The 25122-nt window shown below is 36.6% G+C and overlaps 1 protein-coding gene across 1 annotated transcript in view; it reads right to left on the reverse strand.

Moving 5' to 3' along the window:
• Window positions 1-20876: 20876 nt before the first annotated feature.
• The window catches only part of GASK1B (golgi associated kinase 1B), a 47179-nt gene continuing 42933 nt past the window's right edge, over window positions 20877-25122 (reverse strand). Inside the window, exon 5 of the mRNA XM_032413071.1 lies at window positions 20877-22246. Coding sequence (XP_032268962.1) covers window positions 22039-22246 — 208 coding nt within the window. The 3' untranslated portion in view covers window positions 20877-22038. The remainder of the gene's footprint in view (window positions 22247-25122) is intronic.

A 25122-nucleotide genomic window follows, 5' to 3' on the forward strand; every position in this document is an offset into this window, starting at 1 on the left:
CATTTGGAAATCCAATGGTCTATAAAAATGGTAAATAAATGCTCCCTGACTAACTGTTGCATGTGATTTAACTGTGATTTCAATACTTGCTAATGCTCCCTTATGCTTGTCTGATATTGCTTATGTCAGCTCGGTAATGAGTTTCCAGGTTAATTTCCAGGTTTCAGACCCAATCTCTGTGTTTGAAGATGGGGTAGAGAAGAGCATATGTTCTGTGTTTGGAGATGGGGTAGAAAAAAGTATTTGTTGGGGTCAAGTTGAACATGTCGATTATTTAAAAGAGAAGCACAATTTTTATTTCCTGCTAGTAAGTTCAGGCAGGCAAATATCTTGACCCAGATTTAAGAGTTCCAGGAAGTGGTTGTTACCATTGGTTCCTAAGCAAGAAGTTCCAGTTTTCACAGCTGGTCTTGTTCTTTTATACCTCCTTCAGGGGGATGGGAGTTGGAGGGTGCTAGAAGCACATGGCCCAGGGGCAGAGATGGGAGGTGGTTATTGAAGCAATACCCACCCAGACTGAAGGAGAGGCTTATTTTCTCCAGTGTGGCTGAGAAATTATTGTAAATATTCCTAAAATACTAAAGAAAATAAAATCTTTAACGAGAAGACATTTCATTAAGAAAAATATTGACCCAAATTTAACTAATATTTTGGCTCATATGGATTCTTTAGCTCATGTAATACCTAGTCCTTAATTACTTTTATTAGGGAGCCATTCAATATTTTATTTCTGTTTTTTTTTTTTTTCAGAGATATCACAAAGTGCTAGATCCTAGACTTTTGAAAGTGGAGACTTCATTGCTTCATCTATGTAATCGCTGCAATGTTTGTCTAGCACAGTGCCATAAACAAATGTTTGTTACTATAATCAGGGATCAGCACCATATTTCACTGATATTTTCTTACTTCTTATGAGATTGAAAGCAGACCCTATAGTCATCAAGTGTACATAGTTTATTCCATACATTCCATGTCCAAGATGTACTGCTTTTCTTTTAGCCCCCACCTCCACCAATTTGCTCTAGGTCTGTTTTGGGGGTTTGTTTTCTTCTTTGTCTTTTGTTGGTTTTTTGTCAATGCTACTGCCGTGCAGTGATTAAGCAGGTAACAGAAGATGCAGGCATGGAAGGTCATCAATAAATATATGTCAATGGATTGATTGAAAGTCACCAGGAAAGGCAGAATGAGAAAAGTCAAGAAAGGTATGGCAGGAAGAAAAAGGTACATAAAATATAAACCAAAGTGGTGCTTCAGGGATGTTTGATCACCCACTAAACATAGAACACGAATTTCTGATATAAAACACAATAACCTAAAATTTACTGTACAATTTGGTCTTTATGTTCCCAGAGTCAGAACCTGGCATCATTTGTGTTATTTATAGACGCTAGTTAGTGAGAAGTGAGCAGCCTGAGGCTCTCTGTTGGGATGTTCACTAAAATATCCTCACTGACATTGGAGTAGCTTCCTCATTAAAGTCCCAGGAGTTTCTGTTTTTAAGGCCAGAAATAAAAAAGAGTATTTTTCAAATTTGACTCTTCTCTTTGCCAAATAAGGATATTCTTCCATAGAACAAACTGGAAGATCAACATGTTAGGCTTTGTAAGAGATTCAAAAAAACTTTAGAATCAAACGTTAGGATAGGAAGTCTCATTAGGAAAATTACAAATCAATTGGTTTATATTTGAGTTGTTAAATATAACTGTTCATAATATTAAAAGTCTATACCATGATGAGAGGTATTTGAAAATGTATAACTTATCTAATGGATCATTTCATAAAGTATGTTAAGAGAGGAGTTCAAGCCATGCTTGGCTTAATATCCTATTGGTTAGGTCATATTATGTACAAATAAGTCTTTGGGTATTAATTATTCTTTCTTGTTATGTATAGATCGTCCCCTAGGCCTGGGTTGAGAGAGAGAGAGATGAAAAGAATCATGGAGTATTGAAAAGTCCAAAGAATGATATAAGAAAATTAGATTTTCCAGGTAATGTAAATTTCAAGTTAATCTTTTATTATCTTAGACTCTATTTCGGTATATACTCGCCATCTCCATTTTCTCTCTCCCTACATTTTTTAAAACCACTCCACTTGGACTTTCACAACCACTATTCCAATGACACTGTTTTTAAGGTCACTAATGAACTGTCAATTCTCAGTCTTCAGACTCAAGTTTCTCTTGCCTCTTTGCTATGTTTTGTTTGTATTTTTCTTGGTTCCAGGACACTAAAATAGTTTGGTTTTCCATCTCTCTTGCTGGTCACTCCCTTTCAGGCTTCTCCATGCCTAATAAACACCTCAATCTTAAAATTTCCAAAAGTGAACCTTTCTGCACCTTAATACCTGTCCAACCTGCAGTCTTCCTCATCTTGGTCTTCACTGATGCTTCTATATGTCTCATACCCACATGCAATCTGCTAGTTCCACCTTCAAAATGCATTCAGCATCTGATCACCTCCCTTCATGGTCACTGCTCCCACCACGGTCCAAACCATCAGCATGGCTCACCTGGATCACAGCAACCACCTCCTAATTGGCCTCTCTGCTCCTACTCTCGCCCCTGTAGTATATTCTTTACACATCAACAGAGCCTGTTAAAAGGAAAGTTATCGCCCCTGAAATCCTTCAATCTGTATAAAAGCCAAAGTACTTACAATGGCTTACAAGTCCTTACATGGCTCAACCATTTGTTACTTCTCTGATGCTATCCCTTGCAAGTCTTCTCATGGCTCCCTTTGCTCCAGTCATGCTGGCCTTCTTGTTCTTTCCAGAACACATGAGACAGTTTTTACTTCAGTACCTTTGAATGAATGTTCCCTCAGTTTGCAATGCTCTTCTCCCAAAACATGTGTGACTCAGTCCCTCCCTGCTTTCAATCATTTCCTAAATATCACCTGCTTACGGAGGTCTTCTAAATCACTCAGTTTAAAATTACAGCCCTCACCTTGGCACTCCTGATCTCCTTTAACTTACTCTAGGTTTTGTTTTTTTTTTCCATCCTACTTACAATCCTTCAACATTCTTTTATCATCTGCCTTCTCCCTCTAGAATGTAAGCTCTAGGAGGGCAGGGATTTATAAATTGTTATTTATAAATTAGGATCTCAATAAATACTCTTAATTAATAAATAATCCATTTGCAACAACAACGCACTGTTTTCTCATGAAAGACTGGGAGATAGTACCATACAGTGGTCCTGATCTCGCTCTATATATATTGTTTCTTTCATCCTCCCCAATTGTCTCAATTTCCCCTTCCCAGTGAGTGCCTGACAAGGCATGCATCTGTAGTTTATGAACCACTGTTCTAAAAATCTAGAGTCAGACCCACCCCACCCAAGAAGGGATTCACCAGCCTCTACCCGAACTTCCTCGGAAGCAGAGAACTTTGTGAGAAAATTTCTTAAATTGGAATGAAGTCAGGCTCCCTATCACTTCCAACCACAGGTTCAGTTTTTGTTTTGAGGAAAGCCCTGAATAATTATTTTTCCTCTTATACATGAAATCTCTTCAGGTATTTGAATGTAAGAAATATTTTCCATTTGCTTCCAAAGCCCACACATCTTTTGCAAAATCGCATCCATTCCTCCTATTAGTTAAATGGCTTAAAATTTTAAAACATAACATTTACTCTAGAGCAACTTATAGCACTTAGTCTACAGCAGGCATAGTATTAGTAGGCATACAGAACGCAGGATCTTATCTAATGCTCACGACACCTCAATCAGGCAGGCACTACTATTTCCATTCTCACCTCACGGATGAAGAACCTGGGCTTCAGTAGAGCTTGGCAATTTGTCCAAGGACACAGAGCAAGAAAGTGGCCCAGCTGGAATTCAATGTCAGGCTTTGTCTAGCCCCAGTATTGGATTCTTATCTACTATACTTTCTGTCTCTTGCAAAATTACTAAACAATTAAAACATCCAATTTCCCAATCATTTCGTAAGGAAACATAAAGCCTGTGATCTTCCCAGTCTGACCTCAGGGATCGAAATCTCCAGTTTACTGCTCACTAGCTGTGTGCAACAAACTTCCACGCTCTGGGTGCTGTTTTCTTCATCGGTAAAATGTGATAATAATATGAAAATTAGCCAAGTTAATATATGGGGAGAAAACCTGCTTAGCAGTTAAGAGCACTAGCTCTAGAGTCCAACACTCTGGGTTTAAATTCAACTCTGCTCCTTACGTGTTGTGATCTTGGATGAGCTGCCAATTTCTCTCCGGCTCAGGCTTCTCACCTGCACATCAGAAATAATGATAGTACCTTCCTCACAGATTGTTAGAAGACTTAAAGGAGAAAACCTTCACAAAGCATCTGTCACAAGAAAGTGCTAGATAAACTTGAGCTATTATTTGTGTTACATAAAAACATCTGGCAATTACGAATACTAATTATTAATATGGGTTAAGTAGAGCAAGTTTCCTTGACACATGACAAAACAGAAATATGTAAACTAAGTTACAAAATCAAAGTTATACCAAGAATAATGGTCTTGACAATAAAATAAAATGATTAAAATTGACGTGCTTAAAGGCAAAGTCTCTCAGATTAAAGTGTAAAACCACATTTAGTGAGTTGATGACATCTAAAGTCAAATAATACAGAAACAAAAAATAAGAATATGGTGAATATAAAAATAACACATTTATGTTTCAAATACAGGGCACAGAAAAAAGTACATAAAATAAAGTCTATGTGAGACAAAAGAAAAACTCAATAGTAATATTAAAGAGGAAATTTCTACCTAAACATTGTTAGTCTGTATTGGGAGGAAAAACAAAAATTTTAAGTCATTTGGTATTTTTTTTTAATTTTAAAGATAACATTAACATATATACAAAATTTTCTAAGATTCAGAGAATATACCCATTGCAACCACCCATGTGATATTCACCAAATGTAGTAAGATACAAAGAATATCTCAAATAAAACAATAAATGTAAAGGCTATCTTTGATTATCATAATTCAGTAAAGCCAGACAGTTATTTTACTCATGCAACAGAGCTGATTCTCATCACCACTTTAATAAAAGAAAAGGGAAATTAAAATTTAAGACTATTTACATTACTTAACACCAAGTGAAAGTTTGAGGTTGATGTTGAGGCTCTTTGTTTGGTGTGCGTTGAAACAGAAGCAGAAGGTCCCAAGATCAAACTAATATATAAAGAAGCAGAATCGCTTTAGTCCTTGTGTTAGATAGATGGTCCATGTGTCCAAGAGGAAAAAAGTGATATATAGGTAGGCTAATTTTTTTTCTTTTCACTTGTATATAGTGAGTAGCAAAACCACACAGGAACAAATTTATTCAAATTGATGTCAACTTCCAAAACATTCTCTTAAACTTGATTTGCCTTCTCTAACTTTTGAGGTTCCCCAGGAACTAATCATAGATCCTTTTCTCATCTGTCTCTGTCCCCTTCACTTAGATGATCACTCTCTTTTAAAATACTTTGTATTTAATTTCAGTAATCTGCAGTTTCTGTACACAGTGCCTATGCTGAATTTATTATATTTTTATGTTATTTGCCCTTCAATTTGAGAATTTATGTCTTTGATCAATTTTGGAAATTCATAAGCATTGTCTTTTTGATTATTGCCACTTTTCTCTTTTTCCTATCCTAGCCTTTTGGAACTCCTAATAGGTATGTGTTGGTCCATTTCATGCTATGTTCCATAAAGAAGTTATCTTTAAGCTCTTCAATTGTCACCACCCATTATCTATAATCTGTGATATTTCCTCAGTTCTATCTTCCATATCTTCAGTTTTTGCAAAGCAGGAACCTACTATTTAATTTCCATTGCATTTGTAATTTCACTTGTTACACTTGTCAAGAATTCCATCTTGTCTTTTTTTTTTTGTCCTGGTTTCTCATTCTTCTCTATTTGTTTTAATATTTTTAATTATCTTCCACATTACTAATTTATAGTCAGCTTCACGTTATTTATTGTTTCATATGATTAGAGCAATAATTCTCCTATGTGTTGCATCTGTCAACTTTGTTTCATGCTAAATGAGTTATTATTTTATTTTATTTATCTATTTTAATTTTTCATTTTGCACTTCTTTGAGCGGGGTTTGGTTTTTGCTGGAGTCTGGCTGCTGACAGGTTATGGGAATGATCCTCAGAGGAAGTTTTGCATCACTTCTTCTATTTATCCCAAGGGTATTATAAGGAGCAACTTTTATATTAATTTCTCAGCTGGGTGATTCTGGCCTTCTCAGATACTGCGAAGTTAGACTCCAAACCAAAATGGGACATAGCTTCCAGCTTCTGATTGCTTGGAGTAGCCTTTTTCCCAGACACTAAACAAATACGAGTTTCCTCATCAAATGCTGGGTCATTGGGCAGATATTTATGTCCCCCTTTCATTTCTGTGGTTCAGACTTTATAAAAGAGTATTTTTCACAAAGAGTTCTGACTCTTTGCCTTGCACAGTCCATATATAGTAACTGAAAATCCAGTCCTGTGCTAGTTTCATAAGTAGTAAGGAACTCGTCCAACTCCAGTATCAGGGCTATAGCAGCATGAGCTCCATGTTTATTTAAAGATTCATCCTTTTTTATTATTATTATTCTATTGTCTGGGTCTTTTCTTTCTATCTTCTCAGTGTTAAGTTTGTGATATTGTTATACTTTATCAAGCATTTCAAACAGAGTGGGAGAGTTTCTGCATTTGATACACCATTTTGCTGGAACTTAAGCTCCCTGGGTGATTTCTTCTACTCTCATGGATTTTAAATTTCATCTATATTCCATCATTTCCCAAAGTATATTTCTAAGCTAATCATTCTGAATTAGTGGTGGTTTAACCCCCCAAGGACATTTGGCAATGTCTGGATATATTCGTGATTGCCATAACAAGAGGGCAGTGCTGTTGGCATCTAGTGGGTAGAGGCCAGAGATGTTGCTAAATATCCTGTAATTCCCAGGTCCTTATCTCAGCCCCAAATGTCGTTAGTGCCAATGTTGAGAGACCCCTGCCTAGCCCATATGTCTCATCTGTTTTCAACATCTCCACTTGAATTCATATTGACAAGTGTCAAAAAGAATATTCTTTTTATTTTTATTCACAAATTTGTTTCTCACCGATCTTTTCCATTTCAGTTAAGGGCACCATAATGAACCTAATTACGCAAGTTAGAAACCTAATGGTCATTCTGGAAACCTTTATTGCCAATCTGGTTGATTTTGCCCTCTAAATATTATGACATCACCAGATTTTCTTCTCCACTCTCCTCATTACCGTCTACCATCTCTCACAAGAGCTACAAGATGGTCTTCTAAACTGTCTCCCTTGCAATCTTGCCTGTCTCTAGTTCTTTTCCACACAGAAATCAGGATAATCTCATTGCACTTCTAGCACATTTCAAAATCTTTAGCAGGGCCCTCAAGTCAGGTGTTCATGATCTGGGCCCTGCTGATCTCATTAACCACCTTTTGTGCCGCTCCTTCATTCATCACCCTTTAGAAAACTCAGCTTTCTCTTATTTCCTGGAAGAGGAACCTTTTTCCACCTCCATGACTCTCCATGCTCTTCCTTCTGCCTGGAATGCTCTTTCTCCAATTCTCAGGCTGACATCTGAAGACTGAGCAGTCTTCAGATGTCAGCCTAAATACCCCTCTTCCAGAAGCCTTAACTTAGTCCCCAATCTGTAACCCATCTTCCTTGTTATTTCTCACAATATTTATGCAAGTTTTAATGTTATTGTGCGTATTCTCCCCTAAATGTAAGTTTCAAATAATCAAGAACCATGTCTGCTGACTTCACTACTTTTTATTGGGCCTGGAATATGAAAGGCATTCAAGAAATATTTGTTGAAGGAATTTGTTAATGTGTACCAGGAATTTAACAGGAATCATCACTAGGCTAATACCAGTTGAAGAAGTTCTGTGAATCTTGAATTTACAAGGACCTTGAGTTTTAGGTGTATGACTGAATACATACTATGAAAAAAGCTATATACAGCTGCTAAATAGTTAATGCTAAATATAATATAGATGCATTTATGCATATAATATACATATATATTATAAATGCATGTGCATATATATACATACTTATGCATATAAAAGCACACATATATGTATACAAGATGTATATATTTATGGGCATATATGTTATTAAATATATGCATATATGTATATAATATAGTATACATAACATATGTGTAATAATATTTCTAATATAATGCATTAAATTCATATTTATATGTATTATATAATGTAAAATGTTTTATATATTATAATTTGGTTATTTTCTTCAAAGCTAGTGTTGGAATTAATGAAACTTTTATATGGTTTTGACATTGGAGACATTTCTTTCCTACATATTCATAAAGCCCTTACACTTTGATTGTTCTGGTGCCTAAGGGATGTGCTCATTTTTTTTCCTGTTTCATGAAGTCCTACATCCAATACCGACATCTTCAAAATAATCACTTTATTTCCCAATCTCTTTCTTTTCTATTTTCCAAAATTCAGGTTTCCAGTGTTCATCATTGTATGTATGTAGTTTTAAGTATTTTGCTACTCCTACCTGGAAACTAGGTGCTTCAAGTCCTTTTTAGAATGAGATAGAGAAATACATGAATAAAAGTAAATCAATTACCATAAAATGGGTAACTGATAGATACAATTTATAGAGCTTTGTTTTCCAACAATAGCATTTTATAAAATGCATTTACTAACTAGATTTTTGGAAATGGCTTCTCTCTCTTATTTCTACATTATGGCAGTGAAATGGATTTGAGAGACTATCTTGGTTTTATAAGAAAGAATATGGCATTCTTAAAAAACACCTCATTCTTAAACCCTCCCAAAACTGGACTGAAGCCATGAATTTCGTAGTATTTTGTGTGTCACGGTCTCAGATACCCCATTGGCTGTATACTTTGAGGCTGCTTCATGCTGGATGAGACAGCTGCATGGAGAGTCCCAGCGTTCTTGAAAAACTGTGCCTGCCTGTCTATAAAAGGAGATGTATATATTTTTGCCTCTCAGTCTTCCCAATCCTCAATATAAAGGTCCAAAGCTTTATATAAGCCAACCAAATAGATATTTAGTTGTTGAGCATATATTGGGGATTCATTACCATTTTTAAGAGTGCTGTCACTCACACAACTGGAAACAAGAATGCAAAACAGTGTTTCAATCACAACAATGGTATAAAATTGTATAAAGTATTTCACTTTGGTCATGAAAATCAGCTTTTTTTTATATGACTCTAAGTGAAAGTAAGCATTCTTTCCCAGCACAGAGCTGATTTTATATGAGTTTAAGTGTGATTTTATGTGAGTTTAAATACAAAAAATAAATGTATTTTTTCAATCTCTTGCTTTAAAACACACTAACTAATCAGCTGACCAAAGCTCTACTGGCTATTATATCTACTTGCAAACTAGCAAATTCAATTTTCAACATAACAACACAAAGTAAAATGAAGTGGAATGCTGTGATTTTAAGGGGGCTTTGCCCTCCTTTGTTCTGTGAACTTTACTGGCTTTCACACCACAGCAGTCTCACAGCTCTTTGTTCAAACTCAACATCGAATGTAAAGAATGGCTTTACATTGTGATTTTTCTTACGCAAGGAATCCAAATGTATCAAGAAAAATGCTCATCAAGGCTTGGAGCAGAAAGAGGTATTTATTTTACATGTGCCCGAGTTCTGTGTAACTCAACATCATGACAAATGAGTTGACATTGCAATTGAGAGTTGAAATTCTCTTTGTCTCCTATGAATCATAAAGCCAAAACACATGGCCCAACATAACACTTTCAAATATTAGTTGCTGATAGTGGGAAACATTAAAGATCACCATCTCACATACCTAAGTAGAACCAGACATGTGAGAGATATTGCAAACTTGACTGGCTTCTGCTTCTTATCTCTGACAGATGTCTATTAGTCAATTTTCCTCTTAAACACAGGCCATAGTTCCTGCAATTATCCCAGTGTGCATAAGAAATACAAATTCTATCCGGGAGGTAAGTCACTTTGAAGAGTGGAGAGAACACTGGATGGAATTGGGAAGGGAGTGTGGCCTAATCGTCATAGCATAAGTTGTGAAGTCAAGCAGATTTGGATATGAATCTCAGTTTGGTCACTTCCTAGCTCTTTGTTCCTGGACAAGTTATTAACTTCTCCATTCTTCCATTTTCTCACTGGTCAGATAGAGTCATGAGGACTAAATTGGATGAATAGTATTTTTGAAGTGCATCACACCATGCCAACTTCATAGTAGGAACTTGATATGGGTGGCTGTTATTAAATTAGGAGAACTACCACATTGTTTCATGCCACAACTCTCTGGAACTCATATGCAATCATTTTCAAAATACAATTGAAAAATTTGTACCAAATGAGCCTAAATAACAACCAGATCTCCAACTGTGTTTATACTATCCATTATTTGCCTCTTGCTTTATCTCATGCTCTTTGAGTTGATTTAAATGGTGACCAACATGTATATAAGAAATTTTAAAGGGTTAAAAGATCAGAAAAGCAAGATGTTTGTAAAGTATTCAGGCTAATTTAGCTGCCATTTGTCTAAGCAGCAGAAACAAAGCTATGAATTTTTTGAGAGCAAAAATATGGGGGTGGGAGGGAGTAGATAGAGCCTAAGGGGAAGTGAGGAAAGCATGAGAATAGGAAAGAATTCTAAAGTCTGCATCTCTGTATCTTAGAGAAAGAGGGGAGAAATCAGCCCTAAAGAAAAGGACAAAGAATTGCTGGAGATTTTGCAAAAATGACAAGGCTGTGTATTGCAGAAAAGTTATTCCAATGATCAGAAAATACATTGAAGAGGCTTCTAGAAAAGACAAAATAGAAGTAGCAACTCTGCAATGCGCTTAAAAACAAAATGTAAAGAAAAGAAAAGAAGACTGCTCATAATAGAGAAAGGGATCTGAGATGCTGAAGGCCCTTGAAGGGGATTATGTTGCAACAAAGGAAAGCAGGCTTATGGAGGACGGCTTCTTGAACTTTGCTGTCTGGTTCCCATTACTCTTACTCTTCAAAAAATGTCATCCATTTCTTTCAGAGCAGAACATTTTGCCAAATATGCTATTTAAATATTGATTGTAGAACATTTCCTTGATTTGAAAATATACTACCAAGATTGGCAAAAATCCAAACTATTTCTTTCTGTAGGCTCTGTCATGATTTATACAGGTGGTCCTTCTTACCAATACAAAATGGAAAAAGAACAGAATGTAAACTGCACAATACATGCAATTCCTGACAATAAAATGCATTGGCTGGAGGTATTGTGAAGGATATTTGAGATATTACTCAAGAGATTCTGATTACGTCCACAAATATATCTGAAAAATACTGTTTCTGTTTTTAAGAGGAACATTTGAAGAACAGAAAGGGAAGGTTAAGGGAATGCTATAAAATTAGTTCTTCTTATGTATGAAAAAATTTTGGCCAATGCTTCTGATTTTTGTTATATTAACTTTGCAGTTTAATTTTCAAAGATTTGAAGAAAGGAAGTTGTTAAAGATGCATGTGCTCACTTATTTTTCTCTGCTATGTCTCAAGACCTAAAGCAGGGCCTGGAACTGAGCTGGCACTTGAAAAATATTTGTTACATGAATGCATAAATAAAGCCTCAGAGAAATCGAATTAGCAAATAAACTCTGCAATCATCACTAGCTGAGAGCTAACTGGGCCAGAACATCCTGAGATACAAATTTAATCTCATGGTTTAGGGCACCCCAACCTGAGTGCAGAGCCTCAATCCTGATAATAGTAAATAGCTTGGTTTATAATCAACTGAGAAGAGAAATCAGCTTGTTCATTATGAAAAAAGAAAAGGAAACAATCTAGCTCCTTATCTATTTATTGTTTCATGTATATGCCCACATGGTTATGTGCATGTGTGTGGTGCATCCATCCATCCTTCTGAATCTTTCCATGATACAAACTTGGTCACCTTGTCTGGTTTAGATAGGTCTCTTTAGACAATACTGCTGTGGTGACTACAGCTGAAAAAAATATAGCTAAAGCCCTAAGCAGCATGTTTTACATAGTGTTTCTAGAATATCTTTTCAAGTCATCTCTAATAGCAAGGATACTTTTCTCAGAATTGTTAGTTAATTCCCTTTGAATCTTAAAATATGTATGGTCCACAATTACGTATGAAAAATACTTCAAAATTAGACTCATCCTACCTCATCCCTTGATTATCTTATGCCTAAGTAATTTCGAGAACTTCCTAAATTACTTCTCTACATCTTCCCCACCCTCTCCCCCAACACACTCTCCAATCCACTCTAATACATGGCTCCCTAGCTTGAGAACTTATAATGACCCCTCAGTAAAACATGGCAAGGGAAAAACAGCTTAAGATTATTCTTAGGAAGCCATTATTCTTAGGAAAGAATGATATATCTAGTGTAAAGCTATAAAACGACAATCACCAAAACCAGAAAGCACTGTGTAGATTTCTTTGAAAATAAACGATAGGGTTCTAAGAGACCAAGTTAAAAGAAAATGGGAATAATACCAGCGAAAACACTGCCAGTTTGGACTAAAAGGAACAAGAGAAAGTAAGACTCTTAGAAGAGGCAAGGCTGTCCAACTGCCTAACTGCAGATCTTGAGACTTCTCAGCCTCCATAACTGCATGATCAACAAGATGAGACTGGAAGCTACTGGGCTGTGAATGTGCACTATTCCTCAGAAAGAAAAGGGAAGAATGACGCAGAAGGTGATTCAGAGATCATCAGAGCTGCTATTTTCACCCCAGGCCCCGGGACAGAAGGGGTTTCTGCTGGTTTCAGTGGGCCAGAATGCTGCCACCAGGTGCCTCAGGGGTAAGGCTGCCCTCCCAAGCACTGTGGGCAGGTCCCCTGCAGAGAGTCCTGGGGCGATGGCAAGCTAAAGGAGCAAGACCAAGCCTTGCAGCTGTGAGAGTAAAGCTGTCACTGCAATGGGCCTGGGAGATGGGACATCAAGCCAGAGAGGATGATTCTCGACACTTAAAAGCCAAAATTTGCCTTTCTATGTTTGGACTTACTTGGGACCCATCACCCCTTTCTTCTTTCCTATTTGTTCCTTTTGGAATGGAATGTTTCTCCCGCGCCTGTCCCAACACTGTATTTTGGAAATATATAACTTGTCTGGTTTCACATGCTCACAATTGGAGAAGAATTTTGCTTCAGGATGAATCATAGCTCAAGTCTCCCCCATATGTGCCATATGTAATTTAGATGATATTGAGATGAGACTTTGGACTTTAGATTTTAGAGTTGATGCTGGAACAAGTTAAGATATTTTGGACTGTTTGCATGGAATTAATGTATTTTGTATGTGAGGACATGAATTTGGGATGATTAATACTATGGATTGAATTGTGTCACCCCAAAATTCATATGTTGAAGGCCTATGCTCAGTGTGATAGTATTTGGAAATGGGGATTTTAGGAGGTTTAGATGAGGTCATGAGGGTAGAGCCTTCATGATGGGATTAGTGTCCTTATAAAGAGAGACCGCTGAGGGGCGCCTGGGTGGCTCAGTAGGTTGAGCGACTGCCTTCGGCTCAGGTCATGATCCTGGAGTCCCAGGATCGAGTCCCACGTTGGTTCCCTGCTCAGCGGAGAGTCCGCTTCTCCCTCTGACCCTCCCCTCTCTCGCGCTCTCTCTCTCTCTTTCTCTCACTCTCTCTCAAATAAATAAATAAAATCTTTAAAAAAGAGAGAGACACCTGAGAGCTTGCTTCCTCTCTCTCCACCTCCATACACCAAGGAAAGGCCATGTGAAGATACAATAAAAAGGTGGCAATCTACACCCTAAAGAGAGAGCCCTTTCCAGACACTGACCCTGCTGGCATCTAGATCTTGAACTCCCACTCTCCAGTACTGTGAAAAATAAATTCCTGTTATTAAAGCCACCTAGCCTGTGGCATTTGTTATGGCAGCCCAAAATAACTAAGACAGACACCAAAACCCTAACCTAGATACGCTGCCTGGCAGATCAGGTAAGGGAGAAGAATGGGGGGAACGAGCAACTGCTGCTGAGAACAGAAAATATAAACCCCACCACACAAGAAAATACACAGACCCCGGTGTTCTACAGCAACACTGGCCCACAGGCTTTTCTACAATGACGGAAATGTTCTGTATCTGTGCTATCTAATATGATAATACAGTATCCATAAAGCACGCGTGGCTCCTGAGCATTTGAAACGCTGTGTGACTGAATTTTTAATTTGATTTAATTTTAATTTTAGTAGTTCCAAAAACTATTCCCTGCAGTCTCAGAGAACATTTTGAAAAACTCTTTTGAAAAATTAGTTCAAATTTATAAAAGAATGAAAAATGAAGAGTCAATCAAGAGTTAATAAAGCCACCAAAGATGAAAGCTGAGGTCTCTAGAAAGAAATTTGAAGATAATAAAATCATTAGGAGAAATTAAGACTAGTGGGAAGCAGGAGGAAGCAGAATAGATGTGGCTGAGATAAAGTCTTAGATATAAAGGAAATGCTTGAGAAAATACTACATTTTGCGAGGAAAAAAAATACAGGCAAGTAAGCAAATAAGGAAAAACCAGTTGATTCAGAGGCAGATTCCACACACACATAATAAATCTGTCTTTACCTGAGACAGAACAAATAGAATAGAACCAAAAAAATATTCAAATATATATTGTAAAAAGAAAGAAAATATAAATATGTTGGTTCTGTGTTGTGTTTCAGGAAAATCTGATGCAGAACAACCAACCTTAAGACACATCCTGAGGGTTTATTAAAATTAAAGGATAAAAAAAACGAATTCAACATGCATCAAAACCAGAAAAGCAAATCACCTACAAGCCAGAGAAAAACAAAACAAAACAAAACAAAAACACAGTCTGGCCTCTGAAATCTTATCTGCAATGTTCAATGCCAAATGACAGTGTTACAATGTCTACAGACTTCCAAGGGTATTTTGTTTTGAAAAAAAAAATTTTTTTTTAAGTGTGGAACCTAAATTTTATATCACCAGGCTGTTTACATACTTAAACAAACAGAATGCTATTCACAAATGAGCAAGGCTCACTGAATATGGAACTCATGGGTAACTCTGTAAAAAATCATTTGATGAAGCCAGTCAGCAAAGAGATGAATGAGGAAAAGAAACAAAAACCTCAGGAATGAAGAAGCTGTAATTGATGGTGGGCAGGAAATCCATTCAAATATAAAATTAATGCACCTGTGACAAAGTGGAAACCAGAAGGTAAGTATTAAAAAGAGGAACATGTAAGCATGATAAATATTTTAGAAGTTGGTTTGTGAAGGAAAGAAGTGGGGAGCGAGGGGGGATTTAAGAGCATGAACATCTTTACCTGTCATAGGAAGAACTCATGATATACTTTCTAAATTTGATAAATTAGAAAAAGACTTAATTACCTTAGAAACTAATCATAGATTTGGCGTTGGTTGCAATTACCAGAAAAGCTATCAACATAGATTAAGTTGAAGCAAAAACGTGAATTAAGAAAGGACCCTGAGGAAACCAAAAATTGGAAGGGACCTCCAGAGCAACTAACGCGAAAGAGTCAAAAGATACCGGACCTCCCCATCTCACCCGCCAGCACCTCTGAGAGTTTCACTCGATCTACATTAAATTTTCTCCATTCGCATAGAGGAAAGGTCTGACGAAGAGCTCCAGAACATTACCCATTATTGCTTTAGGCTTGGGTCTTGGTTTCTTTTTCTGCTTATCCATTCTAAAATTCTGAGGCAAGTTTTCTGAGTGACCTACTTAGGTCAGGTGTTCAATTTTGAGCCAATCAATTAGGACAGGAAACAGAGCTGAATAAAGAGATGTGATTGGCCCAGGGTTAAGTCACATGTACTCCACTGAACCTATCAACTATGGCCTGGAGGCCCTGGCAGAGGTCAAGTGAGTGGGGTCGGGGGGACAAGGGTATCCCCAAAGGGGAGAGTTATTTGATAGAGAGTAATAGATTTAGGTCAAGTTGGCCTCAAATATACTCAGAGCCACCACTGCAGTTGTCGCCATCTGCTGTAGTTACCAGCATTACTTACCAAACAGTTCAAATTTCCTGCTTTTGTCCAGTTAGTTGTGACAAAGTGCAAAGCCCTTCAGAACTTTCTTTCCCTCAGGTACAGAAATAGAAACATCCAGGCTGCCTCATCAGGTTGGTTCTCTAGGTGTTTATGGGAAGCAAAGCTCTCCTGCCAAGCCGTGGTGGACATATGCTGTGAGAAATCGACATTTATCGCTTTAAGCCGCTGAGATTTGATGGCATTTTGTTACTACAGCATCACTTAGCCTACCCTGTTGATGGTCCATTCTTTTCTTCTATTTCCCACTGTGATTCCTCACTGCCTATTGGCTGCTAACTGCATCACAGCGAACAAGTCCACTCTAGTGCGCTTTGCTACTCTTCTTCCCTCCGGCTAGTAAGGAAACACCCTCCACTTCTTTTGACCCTCTGTCAGAGGAGGTTCCCAAAGGGCTGTAGGGTCCCTGGTGAGAATGTGGCTTCTTTATATTCCAGGCAATCTTCTCAGAGACGGCAGATACTGGGCCCTGGGACAGACGAAGGTAGAGTGCAGATTTTTAAGCACTTTTACTTCAACCATCATCCATTCCAAAATTTTTACCTTGATATTTAATTTGTCATAGGTTCCTAGATCAATGCTTCACTTTTCTAAAATTTTTATTTCAAAGCTGAATATGTCTCTTCCCCCTATCATGTGGCTTCTTTTATTGATCTCTTTCTCCAAACCATCAGACCTCAAAGGGCTCTGAGTGATGTCTTACAGTGTGGCAATACAGTCTAATACAAGGACTCTGACAGAGGAAACCTTCATAAGCTGAATGTGAAGGACAAAAAAACAAATTAAAAGGTTTACTTTTTACGGAAGACTTTCTATCAATGAACGTACTAAAGCACGAAGAACTAATGGTTCTCAACCAGGGAATGACTTTGCCTCCTAAGAGGACATTTTGCAGTATCAAGAGACATTTTTTGGTTGTCACAACTTGAAGGCATGTTACTACTGACATCTAGTAGGTAGCCCAGGCGAAAGTCGACTTAATTAGGAATTTGTGTCTTTAATTAGGACTTTGCTACTTCGGAGGCTGCCATGTCACTCCTCTTTGAACACAACATGCTATCTCTACTTGCAACCAACCGTAAGTAAGACAAAGGAAATGACACAATACAAGTAGCAAATAGCATTGTCCTAAGAGTCACCAAAACTCAGGTCCCATATTGTAACTCTCACTTGTTACCTGATTAAAAGTGGAAGGTTGACTCTTAAGAGAGGCTGTAAATTATTTCCTCATTCTCTTAAGAAAGACCTGAATCTTGCAAGCTTAACAATAATGTATTCTCACAAAGTTAGAAAGGATATCTGAATCACAGTTGATTTTTTTTTAAAGTTACTAAGAGGTAAAAAAAATAAATGTTGACCTCCATTTTAATACCCCTGAGGTCCTGAAACAAGGATGGAGAACAAGATCTCTTGTTCTCCTAAACAGAAGTCGAGCCAATAACATAGGGCACTTTATGAGCCAAATAATGTCTGGTGTCCTGGAGCTAAAGAAAATGTTGGCACATCTTGCAAAATCACAGCTGTTTCAGTCTCATTTAGTGACTGTCCCACTCTCTGCAGCCCAGTTTGCCTTTTGAAATATAGCACAGCTAGCTATGCTGCAGCATGTGATTAAAGCAACTGACAAGGGAGGTTTTATTTTTTAGCTCTTTGTCTCAAAAGCTTTAGAAATCTTGACAAGCACTGCTAAGAAACACAGATTACTTTTTTAGAAAGAAGATGCATAGAGATTTCTTGATGTGCACATGATTGTGCACATTTTTATCAAGAAACTAAATGCACTTTGGAATCATGATGGTAAAAAGGTAGCTTTCTAAGATAAAAAAAAAGTTGAACTAATTTAATCATACACAGTGCTGTTGTTAAGAAAAGATCTCTGCGACTTCACTTACCATGTGCATTTTTGTAGGTTGCAAAATAGTCTGCCAGCAAGCCCTTTGGAGTCAGACCTTTGAACTAGATAATCAACTGATAACCATTAAAAAAATTAAAAGGTTAAATGAAAATAAGCTCCAAATGCTAATCACATGGTACCATTCAGTTCTCCAATTATATAACTGTGTTTTGAAAGATTGCTAAAGTAAAATTTTCAAAAAATTTAACATCATGACTCTCAAGCAAATAAAATATGAGTCTGTGGTCAAAAGTTTAAGGCAAAATTTTCAAAAAGGTAAAACAGCAATTCCTATGCAAATGTAAAATGAACATACATTTTATTTAAATAATTCATTAGCGAGGGAACCACTAAGATGGTAAAACCATTTCAAAGAGTGTTTCAAAAGCTAAGGTAATATTAGGATAAGATTGCTGGACTAGATATAAAACTGGTTAATGTCCAACAGGATAATAAACTGTAAAGCCATTAGAGTTGTCTTTTCCACCAGGCAGAAATTATTTGCGTCTCTATGGGATAAAAATCTACACGTTAACCTCTGCCCTACAACATTGTTAAGTAGACCATTCAGTACAAAAGCAAGGCCAGCTTTGCATTGAAAGAACACTCAAAAATCTCTTCTGGCTATTTCCAAGTGTCAGATAATTTTTCCAGTAAGTCAAATTATCTTCCATGAATGAAAGTTCTTAATTCTTGATGATACTATTTTTAGAGAAAAATCTTTATCATCTTTCTTTGACCCACGTACAATTTCCATATCATATTTTCAGACTAGTGCCCTAAGTATGCCTTCCTTTGTTCTGTGCTGAGATAAATATTAGAATTTCCTGAGATACTATGTAGATAAATCTACATCTAGGTTATTTATTCATTAGATATAATGTAATATATATTTAAAGATATGAGGGAATAAACAGGCTATTATACAAGTTCAGAGATAACAAATTTTTTGAGCATAAGTCTAAGACATTTTATATTTTGATAAGTTCCCCAGGGTGTCTAATAAACTTAATAAATATGAATGTTATAAAGATAGCCTTAACTATAATTCTAAGACTCACCCCCAGCAAAGAAAAACAAAAATTAAATAGTCTCTTACAGTTTGTGATAGCTGTTACCTAATTTGCATACCACTTAAGACAATGCTCTTTGTACACCAAGAGAAAGCATACGATCACTAGTAACAATATCAAATATATGCATATACAAACACAATCCAATAAAATTCTTAATTGTTCAATTGTTTCTTTTATCATGGACAGTGGTAGCAGTCTTCTGTACTTAAATTCTGAAAATTAACCCATGTACAAAAGAAAACCCATCTACAAAATAAAAAGCACACATCTTTAATTTCTAATATCTTTATTACAGACTTTTAAGATATGTATTTATTTTCATATTATCAGCCTAAAGAAAATAAGTCACAAAAATAAGCTTTTGTATGTCTGCCAAGGTAAATTGTTCTACTTCAAATTTATCAAGTTATAAATAAACCACATAATATGCTTATGTGAACCAAACCACAGCATAATCTGAGTGCATTTGAAAGGCACAGAGTACTCTCATTGTTTCAATAAGAGAAAAGAAGAGCATTACTTAGGATTAAAAGCCTGGCCCTGTAGCTATCCATTATTCAACAATAATACGGCATGAATTATTCACTGATTATAAAACAAAATACTGTGTTAAAAAGCAAAGGTGACTAAAATAAACATGTGTTCCTGGACCTTTCATTTAATATTAAGCATGTCAGAATACCTGGAAGCAAATAAACAAAGCAAGACCCACATAAGGGAGAACCAAGCTGCCCAAAAGCTGTGTAGCTTGAGATGCAACATTAAAGGTCATTTTTAAGGAGACTGGATTCCCACCACTAATTTCACAAATTTGAATAAAGATGATCTATTCCATAAAAAGCTTATTAAAATGCGAGTATGCCACCTCGATAAGACAAGGTATAAGGCAACTTGACAAAGAGTTCTTTCAAGTCAGTGGCTCAAAATAGAACCTGGGTCTCCAAGCTTTTGTTAGGCCTATTTTTTTACTAAAATCCTGATTAATGAGAGAAAAAGGGATCTTAAAAAGCCCAAAGACAGCAGGTAAAAGTGGAGACTCAGGAGAGCTAAGGAGTGCACAGAATGTGTGGAATCAGAGAAAGGCACTCAGAGGGATAATGGAAGAGAATGGTCTGAAGACCACTTCTCCAAGGGTCAGCCCAGCAAATAAGGATGCTAAAATGTAGTACTTGAATGTGAGCCTAAGAAAGTTATGCTTAGACAATCAAATGATCCCTCTCTCCTTGACCCGTCTTCTCTTCTAGTTACCATGTGTTGTTTTGACATTTTGCCCCTATACATTTACATTAGTTAGAATCTATAGGTATATATTAAAAAAAAAAACTAGTCTTTATTGTAATGTCTTTAATAGTTCTAATTTACAGTGATATTAAGTGACTCGATTAGAACACAGAAAATGCGGTGTTTTAGCAATAACATACAGAACTGAGAAAACAGAGAATAGAATGCATTACAACATCTTAAATTATATTTTTCAACTTTCAGGGAAAAAAGAAGTCAGTATATCAGCTTTTAAATAAGGAGTGGGTGAGGTGGGGGTGGGGGGAAATGATGACTTGTTCGAGATTTGAAACCTCTGTATGAACATCTGTCATATGTGATGACATGCATATCTTCCCAGGACACAAAGACCCAACATGTGAATACTGTATGTCTATGTCCTATGCTTAATTAAGAAGTTGGCAGAGGGATGGGTGCCTGGGTGGTTCAGTTGGTTAAGCGACTACCTTCGGCTCAGGTCATGATCCTGGAGTCCCTGGATCGAGTGCTGCATCGGGCTCCCTGCAAGGCAGGGAGTCTGCTTCTCCCTCTGACCCTCCCCCCTCTCATGTGCTCTCTCTCTCATTCTCTCTCTCAAATAAATAAATAAAATCTTTAAAAAAAAAAAAGTTGGCAGAAGGAGTTTGGGGAAAATTATTTGAAGCTTAATATTGTCCAAATTCACTGTTTTAGTTCTAGTCATGTGCTTTCATTGAGGAGAATTGAAAAGAGTCAGGTTTTAATTTATTTTGTTCATATTTCTCATATTAGAATAAGCTAAACAATATATTTAAATGCACTCGATATCTGGTTCTACTGTCAATATCTGAGCAATATCATTTAAATCAATTTAAATATAATCAGAAGAAGTCTGAAGAAAACCATTATTATTAAGAAAATATACAAAAACTATAGTATATCCTTTGTAAAAATGACAAAATTTGTTAAAAGAACATCCATTAAAAAAAGGCACTCTATAAGTATAGTTTCAAATAGGTAACTTATACCTTAAAATTGTTTAATGTCTAAGCTACTAGACATAAATTGGACCAAAATTGAGAAAGCAAAACTACCTAACACATAAAGGAGGAAACTGTGATTCTTCCTTCTCAGATTCACAGAGATGGCCAGTCATTTATAGATACAATAGAATATATACTGGTGCTTTTGTAAATAACCCACCATGTCTATGCAGAATTATGGTATACCCTGGTGTTTTTGCAGATCACATGCCTCAGTTTTCCAATGCAGAACTGCCTCTGGGTCATATTGGGACGGCTCTGTTTTAACAATCAGCAACTGAAGAATGTCAAGAACCCTTCCCATCAGAACTTGGTCAGACCAGTCAGTATGGCATAAAATATGCTTTGCTGAAGGAGTCAGCACCTCTGGTTTACACTGTTCCGTTAAATGGCATGACAAATGTCTTAACAAAGCTAGCTGGAATAAGAATTGCAACCATTCTGTATAATCAGATGTTGAGACTCACATGATCCAATGTTAGAGAAAAATATGAACAAATATTTTTTGAGGAGTATGTTTTTTAAAAGGTTTTAAGTCTGCTTATCATGCTCAAACCCATCATATACACTTGGTTAAATTCATTTATTTTATATATTCATTTACACTGCCTCATTCCTAAAAAGACTTGAGGTTTGTGTACTTGATTTTAAAACCAAAAACAAAAAAAATGCATAAATATATCTAGTATTCTAGCCAGAAGATCCTTTTATTCATTCATAGGTAATACTTTGGCCCCATGTGCATTGATGTAAGTAAGAAGGATTTTGGCTCTCTGCTCTATGACATCAATAAGCTTTTCAATTCCTTGTCTACCTCCTTGACTTTCCCAATAAACTTTATCAAGAAACAGGGACTGAAGGAGTTTCTGCCGTAAGTGCTGGCTCTTCAAAACAGAAACTGCAGATTCGGGAAACCTGAGAAGATAAAATGATATTTCATTCTCAGTAATTGCTTAGAAATATTATGCCTTACCCAATTGCTTTGCCCTTCATTAATCTGGCATAAATCACACTATCAAGTAGTACCTGGAGAATGAAAACATTTTTGTCACTGTCAAGCTGACACTTCTCTTAATAATAATATACTAGAAGAATATGTTTCAAGGGAACTGAATTTTCCATGTTGAATTTTCCATTGAGAACTTGACATACTAACATCTTATTTAAAGTCATTATCTGTAGGCAAAGAGAGGCACGGAATTAAAAAGAGTTCTGTTAGCCCGGCAAAAATACTTTCCTCAATCTTAAGCTCCATTTCACCCATAGAAACCACTTCAATCTGTCAAGTAGAAGAGTATCCTCGTAAGTGTCAACGTGGGGTTTTATGCAAGAAAATATGAGAAGCAAAATGCTGACAAATGCATGACTGAATTTAATGTGAAATAATCCAAAATGTAGGTAGTAAAAAGAGAAAGGAATCATTCCATAATGCCCAATTAAATAAAGAATTGTTTCTGATTCAGATTATACTTCAGGAATTCTGAAAATCTGGGAGCATTTTACTGAATTGGAATATTAAAGTGTTTTTCAAATAAATTTGACAAAACTCAAGTTTTAGAGCCAGGCATTCCACAGTGACCCATCTCTGGAAAACCTGAGGCCAATTTGGAAGGGTCCTTGTTGAACTACCTTAAGAGAGCGCTTTGTGCTTCTTGCCCTGCATTTAGAAAGTAAAAACAAGGGGTCTAGCATGTACATTATCTGAAGAACTTTGTCAAGTTTCAAGTTCAAACTCATAAAGAATGTTTTGCTGAATCTTCAATTGGCCCATCCAGCTTTCTTTGAAATACTGATGAAAGCACAATAAAAATATTGGGGTTGTATAGTAAATTTCGCATAAACGTAGTTGCTCCTTAACAACTAAAACAGGAACATATCCTTGTTCAAGGAATACAGTTTGCCCAAAGTTTCAGGCCTCCCAAATGCCTTTTCCAAATTTCAATGGAATGAGCTAAGGGTGGCATTCAGGGAGCATAAATGCAAGGGACCCAGGTGCTCCAATGCTGTAGAAAAACCAGAGGCCACAGAGCTGGACTCGCTTAATGAGTCTGAGTAAGTGTGGAATTAAATAATGCTGATAAGATGCTCTGAGCTCCCTGAAGACGTGTACTATATAATTTAGTGGCCATAGTATTAATTAAGTAAGTATTTTTGCTCTATGAAATATTAATAATCCATGATTTATAAATTCTATGACCCTTCAACTAATTTAGCTGTGGTAGAATGTATGAGATAAAACTGAAATCCATGGATCTCTTTAGTGACTAATCCTTTTCATAAAGGAAAAGCAAAAAATTACCTGTCTGTGCATTACATTGATTAATAGGAAAATTCTATGCATAAATCTGGGCTAGCAGTGTCTTCATTTTTGCTTTTCAATGTGTGACTTACTTATTCAAAAAAAAATTTAACTTTACATTCATTACTCCTCATATTGCATTTAAAGTTAACTTCTTTGAAAGCATAGAGCAGTATTCATATTCATATGAATGTATAGAACAGATGGACCATATTCTTAGGCACTCCTAATTCCAAGAGAAAATTTAGAGATTTAAGAAGACCCCAAAATATCAACTCAGTAAGTGATGCCTTTGGTCAATTTTTCTACACATAAAATTTCCTTAGTTTAGTCATATTAAAGAAAGAATCTGTCATATATTCTACCTTCAATCCATAAAGAGATGTAAGAATGAGTATTAACAGGGCAAGATATGGCAAAAACTCATGAAATTGGGGCTCATGAAACTCTCATGAGAACAGTATTGTCTCTAGTCCTGAAAGTACATAAAATCCACACTACCTGATTAGAAGTGCTAAGAAGAACTAATGAAACACACTTCAGAGCGTTGTTACCAAGACTAATAGTAACAGCATGAACAAACACAAGTTACTGCAGAAAAATGATTGGACTTGGATTTGGAAGATTGGGGTTCTACTCTCAATTTTAGAGTAGATGTGCTCTTCATGTGCTCTCCACCAGTCACTTAGCTTCACACAGCTGGTTAACTCTTTCACTATTGCACCCCTCTATTTCCAATTCTCAAACATACCCCAGTGTCTTGGTCACTCTGATTTCTGACTAGGGTAGGAAGGCTATGAAGAGTGGCTATGACCTGGGGCCTAAAATCCAGCCTCAATCCTTGTAGCTAAGGTTGAATGGCCCAGACTCTATAGGGGGTTCCTGCCACTATTAAATGCATTAATTTCCTTTATTTCTTAATACATAAGCTCAAGATACTTTTCTCCTTAGTCTATGTCTACTGGAAAGATTTCCAAATGCTCAAAAACCCTCCTACCTGAATTCAAACAGCTGCTGTCCTTTGATACTGTGTCCTAATCAGCAGATTAGCTCTAATTTCCCACCGCATTCAGAAAAGTCTCTTGAGTTTATTATGCCTTTGGACATCCTGCCATGTCAATATCCGTGTGTCTGTTAGTCCCCCTGCCCCATGCCCTGATAATGGAGCTTCTGCCACCTCCTCATCCCTGCTCTGCCAGTTCCTATTCCTAAGGTCCCTGCATGCTTCCAGCTTTACCCACATGGATTTTCACAGTGAGGGCCAAGGAAATGTAGTGGGAGTTTTGTAGGTTGCATGGGTTGGTGACACTTGACGCCATGGCTGCAATCCTGTTCTATTCTGCTTAGGTCTGGTTCCCATTTCCGGGCCTCCATCCCCAGATTCCACATCCACAATTCCTTTCAAGGGTTAGATCAGTCACACATAGCATTTGAGTTTTCTCAAAACCTTACTACTTATTTAATAGAAATGTGATGTCTCATAGATTTTACT

Source organism: Phoca vitulina, unplaced genomic scaffold (assembly GCF_004348235.1).
Source record: "Phoca vitulina isolate PV1807 unplaced genomic scaffold, GSC_HSeal_1.0 scaffold14, whole genome shotgun sequence".
Lineage (NCBI taxonomy): Eukaryota > Metazoa > Chordata > Mammalia > Carnivora > Phocidae > Phoca > Phoca vitulina.